General features: G+C 59.0%; 3 protein-coding genes across 7 annotated transcripts in view; 1 reads left to right on the forward strand and 2 right to left on the reverse strand.

Annotated features, from left to right (window-relative positions):
• The window catches only part of POP7 (POP7 ribonuclease P/MRP subunit), a 13,014-nt gene extending 10,791 nt beyond the window's left edge, over nt 1–2,223 (reverse strand). The window contains exon 1 of the mRNA XM_017886133.1: nt 1,917–2,223. Coding sequence (XP_017741622.1) covers nt 1,917–1,978 — 62 coding nt within the window. The 5' untranslated portion in view covers nt 1,979–2,223. The remainder of the gene's footprint in view (nt 1–1,916) is intronic.
• Nucleotides 2,224–3,731: 1,508 nt separating this feature from the next.
• On the forward strand, nt 3,732–18,309 carry GIGYF1 (GRB10 interacting GYF protein 1). 5 transcript variants are annotated; one of them, XM_017886130.1, is made up of 28 exons: nt 3,745–3,789; nt 8,319–8,575; nt 9,156–9,282; nt 9,359–9,423; nt 9,563–9,668; nt 9,762–9,891; nt 9,989–10,084; nt 10,257–10,368; nt 10,467–10,575; nt 10,826–10,866; nt 11,050–11,220; nt 11,436–11,689; nt 11,789–11,894; nt 12,342–12,479; nt 12,678–12,775; nt 12,924–13,095; nt 13,202–13,368; nt 13,480–13,580; nt 13,660–13,791; nt 13,889–13,989; nt 14,165–14,247; nt 14,355–14,495; nt 14,567–14,788; nt 15,020–15,207; nt 15,313–15,473; nt 15,560–15,723; nt 15,802–15,931; nt 16,024–18,309. In XM_017886130.1, the coding sequence occupies exons 5-28, from the start codon at nt 9,634–9,636 to the stop codon at nt 16,074–16,076; spliced, it is 3,105 nt and encodes a 1,034-aa protein (XP_017741619.1). In that variant the 5' UTR covers nt 3,745–3,789; nt 8,319–8,575; nt 9,156–9,282; nt 9,359–9,423; nt 9,563–9,633; the 3' UTR covers nt 16,077–18,309. The 5 variants fall into 5 exon arrangements, with proteins under 5 accessions (XP_017741617.1, XP_017741619.1, XP_017741616.1 ...); XM_017886127.1 differs by having other exon boundaries at nt 11,436–11,894; XM_017886129.1 differs by having other exon boundaries at nt 11,436–11,894; nt 15,023–15,207.
• Nucleotides 18,310–18,622: 313 nt separating this feature from the next.
• GNB2 (G protein subunit beta 2) lies at nt 18,623–21,614 on the reverse strand. Its single transcript, XM_017886132.1, has 9 exons — nt 21,466–21,614; nt 21,207–21,245; nt 20,982–21,088; nt 20,371–20,434; nt 20,126–20,288; nt 19,968–20,034; nt 19,489–19,690; nt 19,180–19,396; nt 18,623–19,098 (listed from the first exon to the last, which is right to left on the reverse strand). Exons 1-9 carry the CDS (start codon nt 21,520–21,522, stop codon nt 18,992–18,994), a joined length of 1,023 nt encoding a protein of 340 aa, XP_017741621.1. The 5' UTR covers nt 21,523–21,614; the 3' UTR covers nt 18,623–18,991.

The raw sequence follows: 21,614 nt of genomic DNA on the forward strand, positions 1-21,614 counted from the left end.
AAAAAAAAAAAAAAAAAAAAAAAAAAAGAAGGTAGAGGCTGGCAGTTTGGTTTTGCGTGAGACTACTCTTTGATCTCCATTAACCTTCTAATCAAATCTCTTTGTTTAGTTAAAAAGTTTGCAAGCTTAGAACACAGACCAAGACATTTTACAGAGCAGCACCTGAAAAAAAAAAAACCCATTAGGTCCAAGTGATTTTTTTTTTTTTTTTTTTTTTTTTGAGACGGAGTTTCACTCTTGTTGCCCAGACTGCAATGGCCCAATCTGTGCTCACCGCAACCTCTGCCTCCCAGGTTCAAGTGATTCTTCTGCCTCAGCCTCCCTAGTAGCTGGGATTACAGGTATGAGCCACCACGCCTGGCTAATTTTGTATTTTTAGTAGAGATGGGGTTTCACCATGTTGGTCAGGGTGGTCTTAATCTTCTGACCTCGTGATCCACCTACCTTGTTTGTTTTTTCACTTTTCTCTCTTTTTGAGTCAAGGACTCACTTTGTTGCCCAGGCTGAAGTACACAACCTTGTCTTTCTGGGCTCAAGGAAGGACAAGGTTTATTAGCAGCATGAGAACTGACTAATACAACCAGGGTAGAAGACTAGAGGGGTCTCCCTGGATCTCCTGGACACCAGTTTGTGACTTTGGACAAGTAATCCCCACCGACTGTAAAGTGTGAACACTGATGCTGAAGTCACCAGAAATTAAAGCCTATGAACTCCCTCTTTGAGAAAGGAAGCTAGGTGGCAGGGCACGGTGGCTCATGCCTGTAATCCCAACACTTTGGGAGGCCGAGGTGGGAGGATCACTTGAGGCCAGGAATTCAAGACCAGCCTGGCCAAAATGGTGAAACCTTGTCTCTACTAAAAATACAAAAATTAGCCGGGTGTGGCAGCTCACGCCTGTAATCCCAGCACTTGGGGAGGCCGAGGCAGCCAAAATGGCGAAACTCTGTCTCTACTAAAAATACAAAAATTAGCTGGGCGTGGTGGCGCCCGCCTGTAGTCTCAGCTATTCAGGAGACTGAGGTGGGAGGATCATTTGAACCCAGGAGATGGACGTTGCAGTGAGCTGAGATCACGCCACTGGACTCCAGCCTGGGCGACAGAGTGAAACTCTGTCTCGAAAAAAATTTAAAATTAAATAAAATATAAAAACAGACAGCAGGACAGGCACAGTGGTTCATGCCTATAATCCCAACACTTTGGGAGGCCGAGATGGAAGGACTCCTAGAGCCCAGGAGTTCGAGAAGAGCCTGGGCAACATAGTGATACTTCAGTCTGTACAAAAATCTGAAAGTGAAAAATAGCCAGACCAGGCGCAGTAGCTCATACATGTAATCCCAGCACTTTTGGAGGCTGAGGCAGGTGGATCACTTGAGTTCAGGAGTTTGAGACCAACCTGGCCAACATGATGAAACCCCCTCTACTAAAAATACAAAAATTACCCAGGCATGGTAGCACACACCTGTAATCCTAGCTACTTGGGAGGCTGAGGCACGAGAATGGCTTGAACCTGGGGTCAGAGGTTGCAGTGAGCTGAGATCACGCCACTGCACTCCAGCCTGGGCAACAGAGTGAGACTCTTTCTCTAAATAAATAAATACCCGGGCATAGTGGTGTGCCACTCCCTGCAGTCCCAGCTACTAGGGAGGCTGAGGAGGGAGGATCACTTGAGCCTAGGAGGTCGATGCTGCAGTGAGCCATGACTGTGCCACTGCATTCCAGGCTGGGTAGCAGAGCAAGACCCTGTCTCTTAAATAAATAAAATAGTTAAAAAAGGAAAACAGGAAAACTCCAAGTGCAGAGAAGCCTAGTGGTACTTGGTGGGGGAAACAAAAGTTGTTCCAGGTATAATAGTTCCTGAAGTCAACACTCTATCATGGCAAGACACCAGGCACTCAAATTCCAGGTCATGAACTTACCTTTTCCTTGTTTTGAGGATTACATTGTGTTGGGCGACAGCTCTGGGAAGTAAGGTATACATTCTGGAGTAACTTCCAATGAAAAAGGTGAAAGCATACGCGGAACTTTCAAGCCTTGAAAAGTTCAGCCAAGTCGTTCTTGAAAAGTCCTCTTTTAAACAAAGGGGTTTCAGTCACCTCACATTTGCATAGCAGTTTCTCTCTTGTCAAAGCCTTTCACATTCACTTACTTTAATTCTTAGAGCACTCACTGAAGAGTGTGGAGTTGGGGGTCGGGGGTGGGGCGCAGAGCAGTGTTAACATCCTTCTGTAAGAGAAACAGAGGCTTTTGAGAGGCGAGGCATGGTGGCTCATGTCTGTAATCCCAGGACTTTGGGAGGAAGATCGTTTGGGTCCAGGAGTTCAAGACCAGGCTGGGCAAAATGGGGGCAACCTGTCTCTACAAAAAAAAAAAAAAAAATTAGCTGGGCGTACTGGTGTGCCCGGTAGTCCTAGCTACTCAGGGCGCTTGAGGCAGGAGGATTGCTTGAGCCCAGGAGGCAGAGGATGCAGTCAACTGTGATCGCGCTGCTGCACTCCAGCCTGGGCAACAGCAAGACTCTGTCTTGCAAAACACAGAAACAAGAAATTTTAAAAATTAGTTGGGTGTGGTGGCACACGGATGTAGTCCCAGCTATTCAAGAGCCTGTGGCAGTAGGATCCCTTGAGGCCAGGAGTTCAAGACCAGCCTGGGCAATGTTGTGAGACACGCCACCTGCCCCCATCTTTACAGAGAATAAAAAAGTTATCTGGTCACGATGATGCACACCTATAATACCATCAATTCGGGAGGCTGAGATGTGAGGATCGCTTGAGACACGGCAGTTGGAGGCTGCCGTAAGCGGAGATCGAGTTAGTGCACTGCAGCCTCGTTGAGAGTGAGACCCTGCTTCAAAAAAAATAAATATATAGAGGCCAGGCGTGGTGGCTCACGCCTGTAATCCCAGCACTTTGGGAGGGCGAGGCAGGCAGATCACTTGAGGTCAGGAGTTCTAGACCAGCCTGGCCAACATGGCGAACGCCTTTACTACTAAAAATACAAAAAATTAGCCGAACCTGGTGGTGTGTGCCTGTAATCCTAGCTACTCGGGAGGCCGAGGCACGAGAATCACTTGAACCCGGGAGGTGGAGGTTTCAGTGAGCTGAGATCGTGCCACTGCACACCAACCTGGGCGACAGAGCCACACGCTGTCTCAATAATTAAATAAATAATAAGAAAAAAAAATAAAAGAGGCTCTTGAGAGTCAACTCATCTGCCTGAGCCACTTATTTCACACATCCCAGGACGCCTGATGAAGGGTTCTGGATTTTATTGTCTCCTGTCATCCAGGCGGGCTTCCTGAAGGAAACTGGACCGCCAGGGAGGCCGCGGCCTCGGTTCCAAGGGTCGCGCGTCGCAGGGTCGGAGGAGGTGGGGGAGAAGGGGCCGCTCCGGGGCCGACCCCGCCCGCAGTTGGGGGCCCACGTCACGTGACCAGCCGGGCGCCCGGGTCACGTGCCGAGGCGGGAAGGTGGGGCTGTCGGGGCGACTGGCATCCGGACAGCGGCGCGCGGGGCACGCGAGGAGCGCACGAGAGAGAGGCGGCACGGGCCGGAGCCGCGGAGGGAGGCGGCGGCGGCGGCCGCGGAGAGGGGCGGCCGCGGCCCCGCGTCCGCGTCACGTGGTGGCGAGGCGGGCAGCCATCTTGCTACAAACCTGATACGAGTGTCTCAGCACAACCAGAGGAGGCGGCCGCCGCGGGAGCGCCCAGCGTCCCCTCCCCGCCGCCGCGTCCACGGCCCCAGCCCGGCCGCGCGCCGCCCACGCCCCGGACCGGACCTTGCGCCGCCCGCGGTAGCGCCCGGCGTCCCCCGCGGCCCCCAGCCCAACAGCCCGCCCGGGGCAGGCCGCCCCACGCCGCGGCGGCCGCGCCGAGCCCGCGAGCTAGCCGAAGCGCTGGATGCAGCGCGCGGCCGCCGGGCGAGGACCCTCACCCCGTCTCTCCCCGAGGCCGCCGCCGCCGCCGCCCGCCCGGTGCGTCGCCCCCTCCCGCCCGCTCCGGCCCCCTCCCCGCCGCCGGGACCCTCCCCAGAGGCAGCCAGCCTCGGGGAGGCCCCAGGAGGCCGGCGCCCGGCTTGGGGGGCGACCGCTCGACCCCCGCGCACCTGGCGACACTCCCTGAAGGGCACGCCGTCCTCCCGGGCCGGCCCGCCGCCTTCCACCCCCGCGCTCCTAACGGTCGCCCCCGGGCCCCTGCCAAGCCCTGCTGTGGGCCGCCTGGGGGCCCCCGACCCTAGCGTCGTAAGGTGTCCGGGCCCCGCGCTCCCCGGAGTTCTCCCCAGCGCGCCTTTGGGTTCCCCTCGGAACGAGCTGGGCCTTGCGGTTCCCCAAGTCCAAGCTTTCCACGACTTTGGCCAACATGGAAGCCTTTCCCTCCACCCAGGCACCTCGCCTGAGTCCTCCTCAGCTCCGTTTCCTTTCGCTCCGGCTATCTTAGTTCTGGGTCATTGGGGTCTCCTTCCCAGTTTCCCTACCGCGGGAAACACCTTCCATAGCAGAGGCCGCTTTCCCTCCCCGTCCCAGGCCAGGCCCTTCCCAGCTCATGCCCCTCGGTGCAGCAGCTCCCTGGCCACAGCTCTCACACTTTGCCTTTAAAAAAATTTTTTTTTCCAAGTAACTTTTTAAGAGCCCCTTGTTTCTCTCCTCTGTTACACAGTCATTACTCGCTTTCCCGGTGAGACTCTAAGGTCTGTTGTATCTTAGTGCCAGGAACTGGGAGATGCTACATAAAGACTTGTTAGTTGGATTGAATTTTTTTTTTCCAGTCACCCAAGCCTTACTTCCCTCCTGCCTTTCAAAGTGTTGTTCTGGAAGATCGTCAGCTTTCCCATCTTCTTTGCACTGCCCCTTCGAGTCCATATAGCAGTTTCGATTTAGAACCCCGCCAACCCCTGGCCTTTGGCATGGAAACACCATCGGTGGTACCAGTAAGGGTCTCTTCTTTGCTGTCGACATGGGGGATTTGGGGTTTTTTCTCCTTCCCATCTTTTCTGTGCCCTTTGCAGACCTAGGCTAGCCACCCTCCACTAGGCTAGCTAGCTCTAATCTGATTTTCTTAGATTGTAGGTCTTGGTACCCCAGCGGTCTGTCGTGCCATTGGGAAGGATTTGGGGGTAGACCTGGACTTGGTGTCCCTGCCATTGCCTGGGGACCAGGGGCCCTGAGGGTCCCATGTGGTGGTTAGTCAAGTGGACCATGTGCTTAAACTTCTGAACTAGCTTGTTCTGTTGGACACATCAGTCTTGTGTTCGTGATCAGATGCGTTAGCCCTAAGTTTTACATGTGCTATTGGAATTTGGGAATTGAAAAAATAGCCCACTATAGAGGAGAGAAGATGAGAGGACGAGGCTAGATGAAGGAGGTTGAAAGTCTACCAAATCTGAAATGGCTTCAAACTCAACAGAGTAACGCTTGGGAGTTTGGGATGGTCATTACTGCCACCGTGCGCACCTCCAGTATTGCATAGAGTGTCGAGGATGTCGGGGCACACTGTCGGAGCAGCTTCCTCCTTGTTTTCCCTGGCTGGAACCCAAGGCTGGGCAAGTGGGCAAAAGGGAGCACAGGAGGTAAAGAGTGAAAATGCTTAAAAACTGTTAACTTGTAGGCAGTTGCCAAGCGGTGGTGTGATTTGCTGGGATGGCTCAGAGAGGAGAGAGGAGGGATAACTGACCAGCCGTGAGGAATGCGGGCTTGCATCTCTTCTTTAAGCCTCAGCGTCCTCATCCTACCACGCTTGAAGAATCTCCATCCTGAGAAAGGCCCAGGTCCCCTCCAGCAGGCGTGGGGCTGGGCGGTCGCTCCAGTGTTGGGGAATTGGGGACTCTGCTTCTGTTTAAGTGGCACTGTTCTGTGCCAAGGCACACTGCTCCCTGTTGGAGCTAATTTTAGGGGTGATGGAGTGAGGAGATAATGTTCTTAGCCGAATGTGCACTGGAACCGCCTGTTCTCCGTCTTTTACTTCTCCCTTGAGTTCTGAGCCCCAGAGAGCGGGCTCCCTTCCCGCGCCCTGGCGCCTGCTGGAGCACCCAGGCCCAGCGTGTCCTCGCCCCTTGTCTCCGGCAGGGGGCAGTCTTTCAAAAGCATTGATTCAGATGCTGGGGGACTGAGGGTAGACAGGCCTGAGAAAGAGAAGGGGTGGGGAGAGGGCGAGGCTTGAGGGAAGGGCCAGGGCGGGGGACAGGCTGGAAGGGGCCTGTGAGGAGGAGACCCTGAGCTGAGAAAGCTCAGCCGGAAAAGCTGAGGCGGGCAGGTGGCAGTCCCCCATGCCCCCCGCCACCTCCTGCTCTTGTCTTCATTGGACAGGGATCAGATGCCTGGCTTTGAGAGCTTGCAATAGACAAACTTAAGCAGTTTTTCTTTAAAAAAAAAAAAAAAAAAACTATTCTTTTCTCAAAGATTTCCTCCTGGCAGGATTTCAGATTTCCCTCGTGGGACAGTGTAATTAGGGAATGATATCCCTGCTGTTCAGAGAGGAGAGTGACCCAGCTTTGCACACACCTGGCTTCCCTTGCCTTTCCCTTGGCCCAGTAGACCCCCGAGGGCTCTGCCAGTGCTCATGGCGCAGAGGAGGGCGTCTCAGCACTGGCGTGCTTGGAATCTGGAGTCACATAGCTCTTGGCTGTGGGGATGCCCTGTGTACCCCCTGCCCAGTGGTGACAGCCCAGAATGTCTCCAGACTTGGCCAGGAGCCCCCTGAGGAGCAGAGGGGCCCCCAGTCCAGAACCTGTTGGACGGTGGGAGCCCCATGGTGGCCTGCAGCTGCGCCACTAGTTCCTTTAGTCCAAGGATGGGGCCAGGCACCACCAGCTTCCGGCACCAGACCCTGCTGTGGGGGCGCCTAGAGAGTTAACCTCAGTCTCCTGGTTTCTTCCCAAGAAGGCAGGTGGCATGGGCTTTTTCCTGCTCTGGGCCTGCTCTCTCCCCTGTCTTGGTGTGCTGTCCTCAGGCTGCATGAGCCACTCTCCCTTTGTGTGCCCCTTGCAGCTAAGACACAGCCAGGATGAGGGACTCTAGCCGGAGGCACCCAGGAGAGCTGCCCTTGCTGCGCTTGGCAGGGGACAGTGTGAGGCCATCACTTTAAGATTTTTTTTTTTTTTTTTTTGAGACAGTCTTGCTCTGTTGCCCAGGCTGGAGGGCAGGGGCGCGATCTCGGCTCACTGCAACCTCCGCCTCCTGGGTTCAAGCGATTCTCCTGCCTCAGCCTCCCAAGTAGCGGGATTACAGGCACCTACCACCAGGCCCGGCTAATTTTTGTGTTTTTAGTAGAGACGGTTTTGCGACGTTGGCCAGGCTGGTCTCAAACTCCTGACCTCAGGTAATCTTCCTGCCTCGGTCTCCCAAAGTGCTGGGATTACAGGCATGAGCCACCACGCCTGGCCGCTTTTTATTTTTAAAAAAATGTTTAGAATTGTTTCTGTAGAGTTGTGGTCTTGTTCTGTTACTCAGGCTGGTCTTGGACTTCTCTCTTCAAGCCTCCCACAGTGTTGGGATTATAGGTATAAGCCATTGTGCTGGCCAAGTGGGTTCCTTTTCTGTTCTACCCTCTTCCACCCTCATGCCTGCAGGATGAGGTTCTGGCCTTCTAGAAGGAATGAACTGGAGGAGGCTCAAAATAGCCTCTCCTGAGGCTGGTTTGAAGGAATGTGGGGTGTTTTTCTTGGAGTGGGGAAAACTTAGGTATGCGGTGGTTATCTCCAGATACCTTTTGTTCCCTAAAGCTTTTTTAAAAAAGTGATTATTGTGGTAAAATATACAACAAAATTTGGATATTTTAACTGACTCTAACTGTGTTGTTCTGTGGCACTGAGTACACTCACATTGGTGTCTGGCCCTGACTACCAGCGGCCCCAGGATCTCCTCCTCAGTTGAAGCTCTGGGCCCTTCAGCAACAGTTCCCTGTCACCTCAGCCCCTGGTGGCTGCCCTTCTACCTTCCTCCCTTAGTGAGTGACTGCTCTAGAGACCTCATGAAAGAGAAGTAAGGTCTAACTCTCCTTTTTTGGCTGGTCTGTTTCACTTAGCGTCATGTCCTCAAGGCTCATCCGGTCCCCAGATTGCTCTAGGAGGCCACCTGCAGTCAGTGACAGGCTGGTGGCTTTGCGTGGCGTGGAGCACACCACCACTGGAGCATCCAGCCGAGGCTGAGGAGGGAGAGGCCCCAGGGGAGGCCACCCTGGCCCTGAGTTGCCTCTGAGCCCTGTGTTTCCCCCTGGGGTGCTGGGACTCTGAGCAGGCCTCGGCTTGTCGTGGGCTGCTGGCTCAGCTGGGGCTGATGGCCTTTCCCTCTTAGCACCCCGGTGGAACCCCCTTCCTCTTCTTTCCCAGACTGTGGCGTCCTGGAGTTGATGGGAGCTGCAGCACCAAGCCGGGCCAGCCTCCCTCTCAGCCAGTGACAACAGCTCTGCAGCGCCTGGACCCCGCCTACCCGCCTGAGTCCTCTGCCCGGGGCCCCAGGGATGCGCCTCATCCTGAGAGTCCCCTCCATCGTCCCTTAGAGGAACAGGCTGCTGCTGCACCCCCACCAGCCTCCATTGCCCTGACCTTATTTCCACCTGATGGTGCCAGAGGCTGCTTCCCATCCGGTATCCTGAGATCCTTGTTCCCTTGGTGGCTTGGTTGTTTCAGCCTCCGTTCTTGATTGGGGGCGGTGGTCTGGGTGTGATTCCTGTGGGGGAAACCAGCCCGAGGTGCCTTGGCTCAGGCTTGCCTGGAGCCTCGTCATGTACCCGTCTGTGGCCCTAGAGTCACCTCCTGCTCCTTTTCACTGGGTTTCTCCCCAGACCAAGCCCCTGGATTTGAGCTTCTGAGCAGCCAACTGTGATTTTTTTCATAAGGGAAAGAATTTTGCTCCTAGATTTATTTCTAATCCTTCTCTCCATAACTGACCTTTTCTCTGTAAGCTATTTGTGGCTCTAGTGGGTTTTTGCTTGCTTGCTTGTTTTTGTTTTATCTTTGCCCTGAACATCCATCCTGGCCTCGGCTGCCTCCCTCTCCGAGTTCTGCGCTGCACCTCCTGTCTCAGCCTCCCAAAGAGGGTGGTGAGGGTGCTGATGCCCAGAGATACCACCCGGCGAATGGACCTCTCCCGTCATGCAGGGCAGGGCAGGGCTGCTAGCAGAGCCTTGTCCTGAACCCTGCCTCCTCCCCTCTGCTCTCCTTAAGGGTCTTTCCCAGATGTGAAGGTCGCTCCCAGGCTCTACTGAGGCCAGACCAATTCCCAGTGGCTTGGGGACCCTCGTTCACTCCAGCACCAGCCCCTGCCCTCCTGCTTCCTGGGCCAGGCTGCCAGGTGAGCCCTGGGCTGAGGGAGGTTGCCCCACAGAGGCCAGAAGGACTCAAGGTTCCCATCTCCTCGCCTCCCCCAGGTCTTTCACCGTCTGGACTCATCTCTGGGTAACTCATGGTGTGAGTGGCCACGTGGCTGGCTTAGGTGAGTCCTTTTAGACCCCAGGTGACCCACCAGCTAGTCCGGGGCGCATTGCCATGCCTACCAGGATGTACCCCGGCGTGTCCTCCCTGCACTTGAAAGGTCTCCGTGTGCCGTTCTCCATGGCCCCGTTCCCCCACAGGTGTTTAGAGAGTGAACGCCAGGTCCCTTCCTCCCCACCCCCGGCCTCTCAGAAACACGCCCAGCCCCACGATGGCAGCAGAGACACTCAACTTTGGGCCTGAGTGGTGAGTCACATGTGCCTCGGCTGCCGTGGAGATTCGGGAAAGCACAGTCAGGCTGCCCTGACCTCTGTCTTCTTCCCTCTGTGTCGTGTCCAGGCTCAGGGCCCTGTCTGGGGGCGGCAGCGTGGCCTCCCCACCCCCGTCCCCTGCCATGCCCAAATACAAGTTGGCTGATTACCGCTATGGACGAGAGGAGATGCTGGCCCTCTACGTCAAGGAGAACAAGGTGAGTGCGTGGGTGAGGGCTGTTGGCGGCGGTGGCCTCTGCCCATGGAGGGGATCTGGCAGCATGTGGTGTCTTGGCTGTCCCACCCCACCGCCAGGTCCCAGAAGAGCTGCAGGACAAGGAGTTTGCCGCGGTGCTGCAGGACGAGCCACTGCAACCCCTGGCCCTGGAGCCGCTGACTGAGGAGGAACAGGTGGGGCCAGGCCAGGAGCTAAGACTGCGGGGGCCCGGGAGGGGTGGCCGTGGGTAGGGCCAGGAGGAGAGGGGCCAGTGCTGGGGAGATAGGCCGGGTGGGTGCTGTGGGGTGGGAGGTGGGGGTGGTCAGGTGCCTGGGTCCTCACTCCCGCCCCTGGCTCCCTCCTCAGAGAAACTTCTCCCTGTCAGTGAACAGTGTGGCTGTGCTGAGGCTGATGGGGAAAGGGGCTGGCCCCCCCCTGACTGGCACCTCCCGAGGCAGGGGCAGCACGCGGAGCCGAGGTAGAGGGGTGATGGCGTGTCCCGGGGGCGGGCAGATCAGGGCCCCTGACTTCGAGGACGTGCAGCAGGTTTCAGTGTGCATCTGGCCTCTTATCTAGGCCGTGGCCGCGGTGACAGCTGCTTTTACCAAAGAAGCATCGAAGAAGGCGATGGGGCCTTTGGACGAAGCCCCCGGGAGATCCAGCGCAGCCAGAGCTGGGATGACAGGTGGGGCCAGGAGGGGGTGTGGCATAGAGCAGGGCAGGCCAGGGAGGGAGGCCTGGTTCCTGTTGCTAGAGGGTAACAGAGGCCTACCAGATAAGCCCTGTCAGAGATCCCTGTTCTCCTGAGCCCTGGTTTCCTCTGTGCCCTCCCTCCCTCCACTGCCTCAGGGCACAGTGGACAAGGCATGGGGCGGTCGCACAGGGTGGGTGGGGAGGCTGTACTGTTTTTGACCCACACGTTTCCCCTCCTGCAGAGGCGAGAGGCGGTTTGAGAAGTCAGCAAGGCGGGATGGAGGTACGAGGTTGCTGAGGGCGGCGGCCGGGGCAGCGGGGAGGATCAAGATGGGTGGCCCGGTCTGAGGGTGTTTATTTCGGAGGTGCTAGGGGCAGAAGGGTCTGGAGCTGGCCCCCCACGTTTCCTGAGGGTCCAGGTACCACGCTGCCTTTCTGATAACTGCCCCTCTCTTCCATCTCCCAGCACGATGTGGGTTTGAGGAGGGAGGGGCTGGCCCAAGGAAGGAGCATGCCCGCTCAGACAGCGAGAACTGGCGCTCCTTACGGGAGGAGCAGGAGGAGGAGGAGGAGGGCAGCTGGAGGCTTGGGGCAGGGCCCCGGCGAGATGGCGACCGCTGGCGCTCCGCCAGCCCTGGTGAGATTGGGGCCCAGTAGCATTGGTGGGGCCAGTGGGGAGCAGGAACTGTCATGAGAGGGTGGGCTCCTGTAGCCCCTGGGAGGGAGCAGAGGCTGGCTGGTGTGGGAGTGGCTGGGACAGCAGCCCTGGAGGTGCTCCATGAGCTGCAGCAGAGGGGGCCGCCAGCTTCGCTTGGGTACCCACTCTTCTTCTCCCTGACTTTTCCTGCGCAGATGGCGGTCCCCGCTCTGCTGGCTGGCGGGAACATGGGGAACGGAGGCGCAAGTTTGAATTTGATTTGCGAGGGGATCGAGGCGGGTGTGGTGAAGAGGAGGGGCGGGGAGGGGGAGGCAGCTCTCACCTGCGGCGGTGCCGAGTGCCTGACGGCTTTGAGGAGGACAAGGATGGGCTCCCAGAGTGGTGCCTGGACGATGAGGATGAAGAAATGGGCACCTTTGATGCCTCTGGGGCCTTCTTGCCTCTCAAGGTATCTGCGAGGAGGCAAGGGTGGGAACCTGCCCTGCTGGGGTCCTCTTCCTCCCCACCCACCCAGCTGTTCTCTGCCCCCCACCCCCACCCCATGCAGAAGGGCCCCAAGGAGCCCATTCCTGAGGAGCAGGAGCTGGACTTCCAAGGGCTGGAGGAGGAGGAGGAGCCTTCCGAAGGGCTAGAGGAAGAAGGGCCTGAGGCGGGTGAGCCTGTGGGGTGCCCAGCGGGCCTGGGGGTTCTTTGCCAGGCTGGGCACTTGGTGGATCAGGCTACTTAGAAGTGGAAGAAGAGTGTTGAGAGGTGAGGAGGAACCAGGGGGTAGCAGAGCCATGTCTTCAAGGCAGTGTACCAGATAGAAATCAGGCATAATCAGAATGACCTTTGAAAGTCCCTTGAAGAAACTGTGGAACCTGGGGTGAAGTCTGCGGGGTTGTGTGGTGTTGTGCAGTGTTGATATGTTCCTGCCGCGTCTGGCACATGGAGGCAAGGGTCAGGGCACCACATTCCCGCTCCACCATTAGTTGAGTTGACCCAAGTGAAGTGGTGGACTTGGCCCAGGGGAGGGTCCAGCCACACACTCAAGGGCTTGTGCTCACTCGCGTGGCAGGCCCAGCCCTTGGTTCTGAACTCTGGCTATCTTCCTCTTCTAGGTGGGAAGGAGCTGACCCCACTGCCTCCGCAGGAAGAGAAGTCCAGCTCCCCGTCCCCACTACCCACCCTGGGCCCACTCTGGGGGACAAACGGGGATGGGGACGAAGCTGCAGAGAAAGAGCCCCCAGTGGCTGAAGGTAGGAAGGGAGGATGACCTACCTCCTGGGTGCCCTGGGGCTGTGAGAGAAAGTGGTCCCTTCTTGTGGGGGTGGGCACACAGGGCATTCACATTGAGGAGCCATGGCAAGAGCTCAGTGTTCTGGAGTGAGGGTGGGCAGAGGCTATCTTGTCTCCTTGCCGCCCTCCCTTCCACCTCCTGTCCTCATGCCTTCCAGATGATACTCGGGGGATCCAGCTGAGTCCCGGGGTGGGCTCCCCTGCTGGCCCACCCGGAGATCTGGAGGATGATGAAGGTTTAAAGCACCTGCAGCAGGTGTGGGGGCCTGAGAAAGTGGGAGGGACCCTTCACACTTCTGACCTGACCTGCTTGGCCCCAGCCCCGGCCCCAGCTCAAGCTCTATCCCCATCCTGATGTTGCTGAGATTGGCAGCTGAGACTTTCTTCTCTTCCTGGGCTTCCAGGAGGCGGAGAAGCTGGTGGCCTCCCTGCAGGACAGCTCCTTAGAGGAGGAGCAGTTCACGGCTGCCATGCAGACCCAGGGCCTGCGCCACTCTGCAGCCGCCACTGCCCTCCCACTCAGCCATGGAGCTGCCCGGAAGTGGTTCTACAAGGATCCGCAGGGCGAGATCCAAGGTACCTGTGTGGGATAGGAGGGCTGCCCAGGGCCGTTCTGGTTCAGGGTGTCTCTGGCCTACCCTGTGACCGCAGTGGTTCTCCTTCTCCCTTGCTCCCTGTCCAGGCCCCTTCACGACACAGGAGATGGCAGAGTGGTTCCAGGCTGGCTACTTCTCCATGTCGCTGCTGGTGAAGCGGGGCTGTGATGAGGGCTTCCAGCCGCTAGGCGAGGTGATCAAGATGTGGGGCCGTGTGCCCTTTGCCCCAGGTCCCTCACCACCCCCACTGCTGGTGAGCCGCCTCTCCCCTGCATGGAGGGACAGGGTGTAAGGGGTGCGGGCAGGAGTCCAGCAGAGTCCCCTCTTCCGTGCTGCGGCACTGGCCGAACTCTCACCCGAGCAGGGAAACATGGACCAGGAGCGGCTGAAGAAACAGCAGGAGCTGGCCGCAGCTGCCTTGTACCAGCAGCTGCAGCACCAGCAGTTTCTTCAGCTGGTCAGCAGGTATGGGGGGCCTGGGGTGGGCTGGGAGAAGGCCCGGCGCTGGCTCTGTGGCCCACCACCTCCACTGTCCCATTTGCAGCCGCCAGCTCCCACAATGCGCGCTCCGAGAAAAGGCAGCTCTGGGGGACCTGACGCCACCGCCGCCGCAGCAGCAGCAGCAGCAGCAGCTCACGGCATTCCTGCAGCAGCTCCAGGCGCTCAAACCCCCCAGGTGCGGGGCGCATGCTAGCCCTCAGGATACAGGGTAGGGAACGGGGGCAGACCAGAGATGGATTTGGGGTCCTGAGAATCCACGATTTGCTCCTCAGAGGCGGGGACCAGAACCTGCTCCCGACGATGAGCCGGTCCTTGTCGGTGCCGGATTCGGGCCGCCTCTGGGACGTACATACCTCAGCCTCATCACAGTCAGGTGTGTGGCTTGCCTGGCCCCCACCCCCAAGGCAGTCTCCAGGTGAACTGGGGTCCGGGGTCTGCTCCCCACCCTTGCACCCGTAGTTGCCATTCTGGCTGGGGAGCCCACTGCTGTGGCTGGACTGGATCAGTGGGCCCGAGTGCCCACCTGCAGCTGCCTCTGCCCCCTGCAGGTGGTGAGGCCAGTCTTTGGGACATACCAATTAACTCTTCGACTCAGGGTCCAATTCTAGAACAACTCCAGCTACAACATAAAGTGAGTAGGCATCCTGGGGCTGAGGCCCCTGGGAATGAAAGGGTGGACCGAGGCAGGCCCCAAGCTGTCCCCTGCAGCTCTCCCCTCTGATCAGCCACTGGTCTCAGTTCCAGGAGCGCAGAGAAGTGGAGCTCAGGGCGAAGCGGGAAGAAGAGGAACGCAAGCGCCGGGAGGAGAAGCGCCGCCAGCAGCAGCAGGAGGAGCAGAAGCGGCGGCAAGAGGAGGAAGAGCTGTTTCGGCGCAAGCAGGTGGGTGCTCCCGAGCCTCAGCTGGCTGGGGAGAGAGCCCTCGTCAGGTCCCCTCACTGTGTCCCCCTTAGGTGCGGCAGCAGGAGCTGTTGCTGAAGTTGCTACAGCAGCAGCAGCAGGCAGTCCCCGTGCCCCCCGCGCCCAGCTCCCCGCCCCCACTCTGGGCTGGCCTGGCCAAGCAGGGGCTGTCCATGAAGACACTCCTGGAGTTGCAGCTGGAGGGCGAGCGGCAGCTGCACAAACAGCCCCCACCTCGGGAGCCAGCTCGGGCCCAGGCCCCCAACCACCGAGTGGTGAGCAGGCCAGGAACCTCCCAGGACCCCCCCATGCGGTTTCCAGGGTGGCACAGGGAGGGGGATCACTGAGCCCAGACTTGTGCAGCCCAAACCCCAGCCCCTCCTGTGATGGCAACAGCTCTTGTGGCCCTCGCCTCACCCCTCTCCCTTTGTCACCTAAATAAGCCTCCCCGTCTGCTTTTCTGGGGTGCCTTTGTTTGAGCCACTCTGATCTTTTGCTATCTATAGCAGCTTGGGGGCCTGGGCACTGCCCCCCTGAACCAGTGGGTGTCTGAGGCTGGGCCGCTATGGAGCGGGCCAGACAAGAGTGGGGGCGGCAGCAGCGGCCTGGGGCTCTGGGAGGACACCACCAAGAGCGGCGGGAGCCTGGTCCGCAGCCTCGGCCTGAAGAACAGCCGGAGCAGCCCATCTCTCAGGTGGGCGTGGCACCTGGAGGCTTGGGGTGGCCCTGGGAGGGAAGGTGGCAGACTCTCCCGCCCCCACCAGCTGATTTCCAACCCTGACTCACCCACCCCCTTCAGTGACTCGTACAGCCACCTATCGGGTCGGCCCATTCGCAAAAAGACGGAGGAAGAAGAGAAGCTGCTGAAGCTGCTGCAGGGCATCCCCAGGCCCCAGGATGGCTTCACCCAGTGGTGTGAGCAGATGCTGCACACACTGAGCGCCACAGGCAGCCTGGACGGTGCGTGAGTGGCTTCCAGGAAGTGGGCGGGGCCTGGGGCTCCAGACCTGGCCAGGTGGTCCTGACAGCCCTCGCTCATATTGCAGTGCCCATGGCTGTAGCGATCCTCAAGGAGGTGGAATCCCCCTATGATGTCCACGATTATATCCGTTCCTGCCTGGGGGACACGCTGGAAGCCAAAGAATTTGCCAAACAATTCCTGGAGCGGAGGGCCAAGCAGAAAGCCAGCCAACAGCGGCAGCAGCAGCAGGTGAGGCACCCGGCACCAGTAGCTGGGGTGGGCTTGCCTGGCACTTCTTGACCTTCACCCTCCTCTCTGTTGCCCTAGGAGGCGTGGCTGAGCAGCGCCTCCCTGCAGACGGCCTTCCAGGCCAACCACAGCACCAAACTCGGCCCCGGGGAGGGCAGCAAGGCCAAGAGGCGGGCACTGATGCTGCACTCAGACCCCAGCATCCTGGGTGAGCTGGGCTGGGGCAGGAGCGGGACTTCCTTGGCACAGGGCAGGAGGAGCCCAGGAGAGAGCTCAGACCCAGCTTCTCCCCGGCTTCAGGGTACTCCCTGCACGGATCTTCTGGTGAGATCGAGAGCGTGGATGACTACTGACCAGCCCGGACCCCCAGCCCCTGGGCTGTAGGCCAGGGCGGCTGCGGCGGCATGGACCGAGGGTCCCAGCCTGCAGGCTCCCCGCAGGGAGCAGAGGAGGAGGCAGGGGCGGGGTCCCCAGCACTTGTTACAAACACACGATGCACCTTAACTCACCCACCACGAGGCACTTTACAGACTGGGGAGGGGTTTTCTTTTATTTTATTTTTTTTAATTTTAAACGACTTTGAAGAAAAGTTAGGAGAAGCAAAATATTGTTAAAACTAGACTCTAAACACCCCTTCCCGCTGTGAGGATAGTGGGTGTGACGATGGAAGGTCCACAGAGAATTTTTGTTTTTTGTTTTTTTAAGAAAAAAGATGAAAAAATGAAAAAAAAATGGTTAAGAGGCTGAAAGAAAAAACACACTGTTATTTTGGGGCAGCGCTCGTTATTTTGGGCGTGGGACACAGGCCCCGTGGACCTGTCCTGCCTGCCCCAAGGCCAGCACTTACCCCCCCCACCCCCCCGGCCTCTGTAAGCGCCATTTGGAGGGGTATACTGGAGGCTGGGGCCAGCAGTTTGCACAGGAGGCCTGTCTGAGCCCCGCCCACGGGACCCGCTGTGAGCAGCTCCTTTCACCGGGGCTGGCTGAGGTGTCCGGGGTGGGGCCAAAGTAGCCCCTTGGCTTTGCTGCTTTGGGGGACAGTTGCACAAATTGGAAGAGCTGCCCCAGCTCTCTGGCTGCCATCCTGTGCTGGCCGAGTAGATGGGAGGGACCAGGCCGTGCCAACCTCTCTGGCTGGCAGGGTGGGGCAGCAGGACTCTGACTGTGGCCCTGGTGAGGGGCATCCCCCACCGCTGCCATTTTGGGGGACACCCTGGGTTTGAACCTGAAAGCCCCAGCTCTCTGCCTTGCCACGTGAATGTATTCTTTGGGCCGCAAGCCCCCACCTCACCCCTGCCTGGCTCCTGCCTCACCTCTGTGAGCGGCGGGGGTGGATGATTGCTCCGAAGGCTGCAGAGAGAAGGCTGAGCTGTTTCTCCCGTGAAGGGGACAGGAGGAGGGGCCTCAAAGGCAAGGAGTGGGTGGCTTTGGGCTTAGGGTTGCAGTGGAGGGGCTGCCACCTGGGGCCCCAAGCTGCAGCCAGCTTGGGAGGTATGGACCACCCAGCTCTGCACCTGACCCCTTCGCCGACCAAATGGGAGAGGAGCAGGAGGTCTCCCGGGTCTGATATGATGCGCTTTTTACCTTTGGGTAAGGTTGCGGTGAAGAGAAGCGTGCGGCTCCTGGGTCAGGGGAGGCTGCCCCTTCTATTGCTCACCCACTTATTCCCAGTCCCCTACTTGGGTTCGTCTCCACCCATTTTGGGTTTTGTAACAGTTTTGTCTTTTGGGTTTCTCATCCAGCTCCTCCCATTGACCTCATTGCTCAGAGTGCAGTATTAGGGCAAGGCTCCGCCACTGCCTCCCTCCATGAATGTATTTCTCCCTCCTGCCCTGGGGATGTGGGGAGTGGCCCCTTTCCCCATCTAGCCCCAGAAAGATGGTGTTTGGTTTTTTGTTGTTAGGGTTTTTTTTTTTTTGGCACCAAAGTGGCAACTAGGTCAGTGTTGGGGGATCAAGCTGGCCTCGGGGTGGGGGGCCCCCACCTGCTTCTCCCTGGTTCCCACAGTGTTAGCGTCCCTGAAAAGACAATATTCTCTCTAAAGCAATAAGGGGTGACGGGCCGGGGGGAGTGTTTGCTGCTGCTGGCCCCCAGCTCCCCTTCCCTCTCGCCAGGTGTGGGGGAGACTCCTGTTGTGACTGAATGTAACCCCCCCACCCCTGCCGCAGCCAATGCAGGGGAAGGGGGACACTCTTCCTGTCTCTTCCTGCCCCTTCTCCCCAGCTAAAGAGACTTTGGATTTAGGGGGCCCATGAGCCTGGAGAGGCCTTAACCCTGTGAGGAAGTATAGGGGGAGCCCTCTCCCACCCCCATCCCTTTCTGAGAGTGGTCAATGTTTACAAGCCCCTGAGCCCCCCTGCCCAGGGACTCAGACCCTGTTGCTGTCCTTCCCCCGGCCCCGGTCTTCCTGGGCCCTCGCTGCTCCCATGCCCTTCCTGGGGTTGGGGTGGGTGCAGGGGTCGCCGTGTTCCCTGTCTGCCTTGTACCCACAACCTCCCCGCCCCCTCTCCACCCTGTGTGACTTCCCTCTTTACCTGCTCCTGTAAATACTCCCTTCTCCCAATAAAACTTGGTGTGTGTTCTCCCGTTCCGCCTCCGCTGCTCGTTATCTGGGGAGAGCCATGGGGATGAGTGGCTCGGCACAGAGTTGGGAACTAGGAGCTCCGAGCAGGGTCCGCCTGGTCAGGCTGGCTCTGGTCAGCAGCCTGATGGAGATCATGGCGGGGGGCTGCTTATCCAACAACCTCTGGATGGAAGGCTTTGGGCTGAGGGAGAGTGCAGACCCCGTCCCCAGCCCCAGCTGCCTGGCGGGCCCCATACCCTCCCCGCCACCCACACCCCCAGCAGCCCTCAGGCAGCAAAGTTCAGAAACGAGGACACAGCAAGGGCAGAGACCAGGTACAGAGTTGGAATTGGCTCCTTTATGGAAAAACTGAAAATATAATAAAAATTAAAATAAAACCAGTTTTAAAAAAGCCAGCCCCTGGGGTTTCCACCTCCTGCCTCTGGCCCTCCAGAGGGGTGAGGCCCCAACCCCAGGGCAGCAGAAGGATGAGGGCCTCCTGCCCCTCCTCTTCCCCCATTCCATCCCCTTTTTATCTCCACAGTGGGGGCCCCGGGAGGAACCAAACCTGGGTGGGAGGGCAGGGACCCAAGGCCCCGTGGCCCAGGGAAGGGGGCTGGGAGTGTGCCCAGCCCCTCAGCCCTGGCCTGTAGTGTGGGCGTGGACAGGGCCCCTCCTGGCCTGGGCCCAGTGGGGGTGGGGCTGTTAGTTCCAGATCTTGAGGAAGGAGTCCCAGGAGCCAGTGGCCACAGCCATGCCATCGTCGGTGACCCCAAGGCAGCTCACACGGTTGTCGTGGCCAGCGAGGACCCCTGTGAGGAAGGGAAAAGTCAGAACCCATTTGGCCTAGGCTCCAGGTCCCCACCCGCCCAGCCTGGGCCCCCAGCTCTCACCTGCACGGTCGCCCTTCATGGCATCCCAGATGTTGCAGTTGAAGTCGTCGTAGCCAGCGAGCAGCAGCCGGCCGCTGCGTGAGAAGGCAACAGAGGTGATGCCACAGATGATGTTGTCATGGGAGTACATGAGGAGCTCCTGATCGGCCCGCAGGTCAAAGAGGCGGCACGTGGCGTCATCAGAGCCGGTGGTGAAGGCATAGCCGTTGGGGAAGAACTGCAGGACACAGGACCGGGATGGGGTGAGGGCGAGAGGCAGGGCCGGGAGCCTGGTGGAAAGGGCCTGGCCCAGCTCGCCCCAGAACTCACAGCCACCGCGTTGATGTCGGATTCGTGGCCGATGAAGGTCTGTCGGCACATGGAATCCCGCACGTCCCACAGCTTGATAGAGGCATCACAGGCGCCTGACACAAACGTGCGGCCATCGGGGGCCAGGGACAGGGACATCACATCCCCACTGTGTCCAGCAAAACCCACTGTCTGCTGGCCTGTCTCAATGTCCCACAGGGCACTGGAGAGGTGACAGGAAGAAGGAAAAGATAAGAGACGGGGCAAAGAACAGAGTCCCTGCCCTCCCCACCCCACCACATGAGCCCAACCCTGTGAAAGGGTTCAGGGAGGCTCTTCTCAGAGCCTTAGGTGGGGAGGAGATGCATCCCTCCCTGACCCCCTTAGTGCCCACCAGGAGAGAGAGGCTACAGTGCACGCTGCCTGCTGAGCACTGGGACAGTGGCCCGAGGCAGGAAGTGTGGGTTCGCCCAGACTGTTCAGCCCTGGCAGAGACTCACCAGGTGGTATCCCCAGAGCTGGTGATGATTTGGTTGTCATCCAGGAAGCGGCAGCACGACAGGTACCCTGGGGAAGGAGCTAGTCAGCCAGGTCTCCACTCGGAGGGCAGCGCACCCCCCGACCCCAAAAAGGGTGCTAGCCGGGCCAGGCCCCTCACCAGTGTGGCCAGGCAGCTCCCGGCTGACCCTGACGTTGCCCTCGCGGGTCTTGAGGCTGTAGATGGAGCAGATGTTGTCCAACCCCCCACAGGCCACAAAGTTCCCTGAGGGCGCATAGGCACAGGTCATGACCCAGGAGGAGCGCAGCGGGATGGCGTGGACCTGTGGAGCAGGGGCAGCGCCAGGGTCAGAGGCAGTCAGGGCCCTGTGACCCCGCCGCACCCCACACCCCGCGCCACCCTACCTTGTTGGTGGTGTAGCTGTCCCAGATGATGAGCTTCCCATCCTGCGAGGCGCTGACCAGCAGCCTGGTGGGGAACGGTGTAGGGAGAGCAGAAGGATGGCGTGAAAGCAAGACACACCCCCTTCCCATGGGGTGGGAGAAGGTAGGGTCTCTGTTGTCCAGGCTGGAGTGCAGTGGCACCATCACAGCTCATTGCAGCCTGGAATTCCTAGGCTCAAGTGATCCTCCCACCTCAGCCTCCCCCACATAGCTGGGACTACAAGGCGGGCACCACCACACCTGGCTCATTTTTCAATTTTTAGTAGAGACAGGGTCTCACTATGTTGCCCAGGCTGGTCTCAAAACTCCTGAGCTCAAGTGATCCTGCCCTGGCCTCCCCACATGGTGGGATTACAGGTGTGAGCCACCTGAGAGACAGTCTCCAGCGGCAGCCCACAAGTTCTCACCAGCATGGTCCTGCCTGTCCAGGTCTGGCGGGCATGTCTGGGAGTCACCTTATTTCCAGACATACTCTGGGTATTCTGGTGGCCTACTCACCCCGCCAGATCGGAGGCTGCTCCCACAGCCTGCTAGAAACTCGGCCCACAGCGCCAACCCGCGCACACACACACCTTGAGTCGGTCCCCCAGTGCATGGCATAGATCTTTGCCAGGTGCCCACGGAGGGTCCTCCGGGTCCTCATCTGGATTCTCCCCACTGGGTCCAGCCCAGCTGTGATCTGAAGGTAGAGACAGAATGGGCTCAGGGAGGCCCAGGTAGCAGGACTGCAGCGAGCACTGGCCTCTGATCCTTGCCCCTCCAACCCCAGTCACCTCCTGACCACCGAGTGCCCTCACCTGGGTCAGTGTTGAGTCCCCACATGCTTTTCGGGCATCCTATAAGGAATGGTAGAGCCAGAGAGATGCAAGAGAAGACAGGATGGGTAGGAGAGGGTGAGAAGACAAAATCAGATTCTGAGCCAATAAGGGGCCCGCCCTCCCTCTGAGCCAATAAGGGGCCCGCCCTCCCCCTTCCCCCACCAACACCCTCACCCAGCCCGGTCCAGAGCACTGGGCGGTGTACACACAAACGGCCCATACCGCACCAGGCCCTCACCCGGATCTGGTTCCGGAGCTGCTCGGCCTCCTGTCTCAGTTGCTCCAGCTCACTCATGGCGCCGGGCCCGTGGGGCGGGGTTGGGGGCGGCTGGGGGCCGCGGGACGGGGGCTGGGGGAGGCAGCTCCTGGCCGCTGGCCCTAGGCCTG

This window comes from Rhinopithecus bieti, unplaced genomic scaffold, assembly GCF_001698545.2.
Source record: "Rhinopithecus bieti isolate Rb0 unplaced genomic scaffold, ASM169854v2 scaffold_14454, whole genome shotgun sequence".
In the NCBI taxonomy this organism is placed as follows: Eukaryota; Metazoa; Chordata; class Mammalia; order Primates; family Cercopithecidae; genus Rhinopithecus; species Rhinopithecus bieti.

Excerpts from the sequence above, each read along its gene's own strand:
- GIGYF1 (XM_017886128.1), top strand. The coding sequence starts at position 9,634 with ATGGCAGCAGAGACACTCAACTTTGGGCCTGAGTG. Across the intron at positions 15,208-15,312 it reads CGGAGCAGCCCATCTCTCAG|TGACTCGTACAGCCACCTAT; the intron begins GTGGGCGTGGCA and ends CACCCCCTTCAG. Across the intron at positions 15,724-15,801 it reads AACAGCGGCAGCAGCAGCAG|GAGGCGTGGCTGAGCAGCGC; the intron begins GTGAGGCACCCG and ends CTGTTGCCCTAG.
- GNB2 (XM_017886132.1), bottom strand. The coding sequence starts at position 21,522 with ATGAGTGAGCTGGAGCAACTGAGACAGGAGGCCGAGCAGCTCCGGAAC. Across the intron at positions 19,691-19,967 it reads AGCTCTGGGGATACCACCTG|TGCCCTGTGGGACATTGAGA; the intron begins GTGAGTCTCTGC and ends TCACCTCTCCAG. Across the intron at positions 19,099-19,179 it reads CATGAAGGGCGACCGTGCAG|GGGTCCTCGCTGGCCACGAC; the intron begins GTGAGAGCTGGG and ends CCTTCCTCACAG.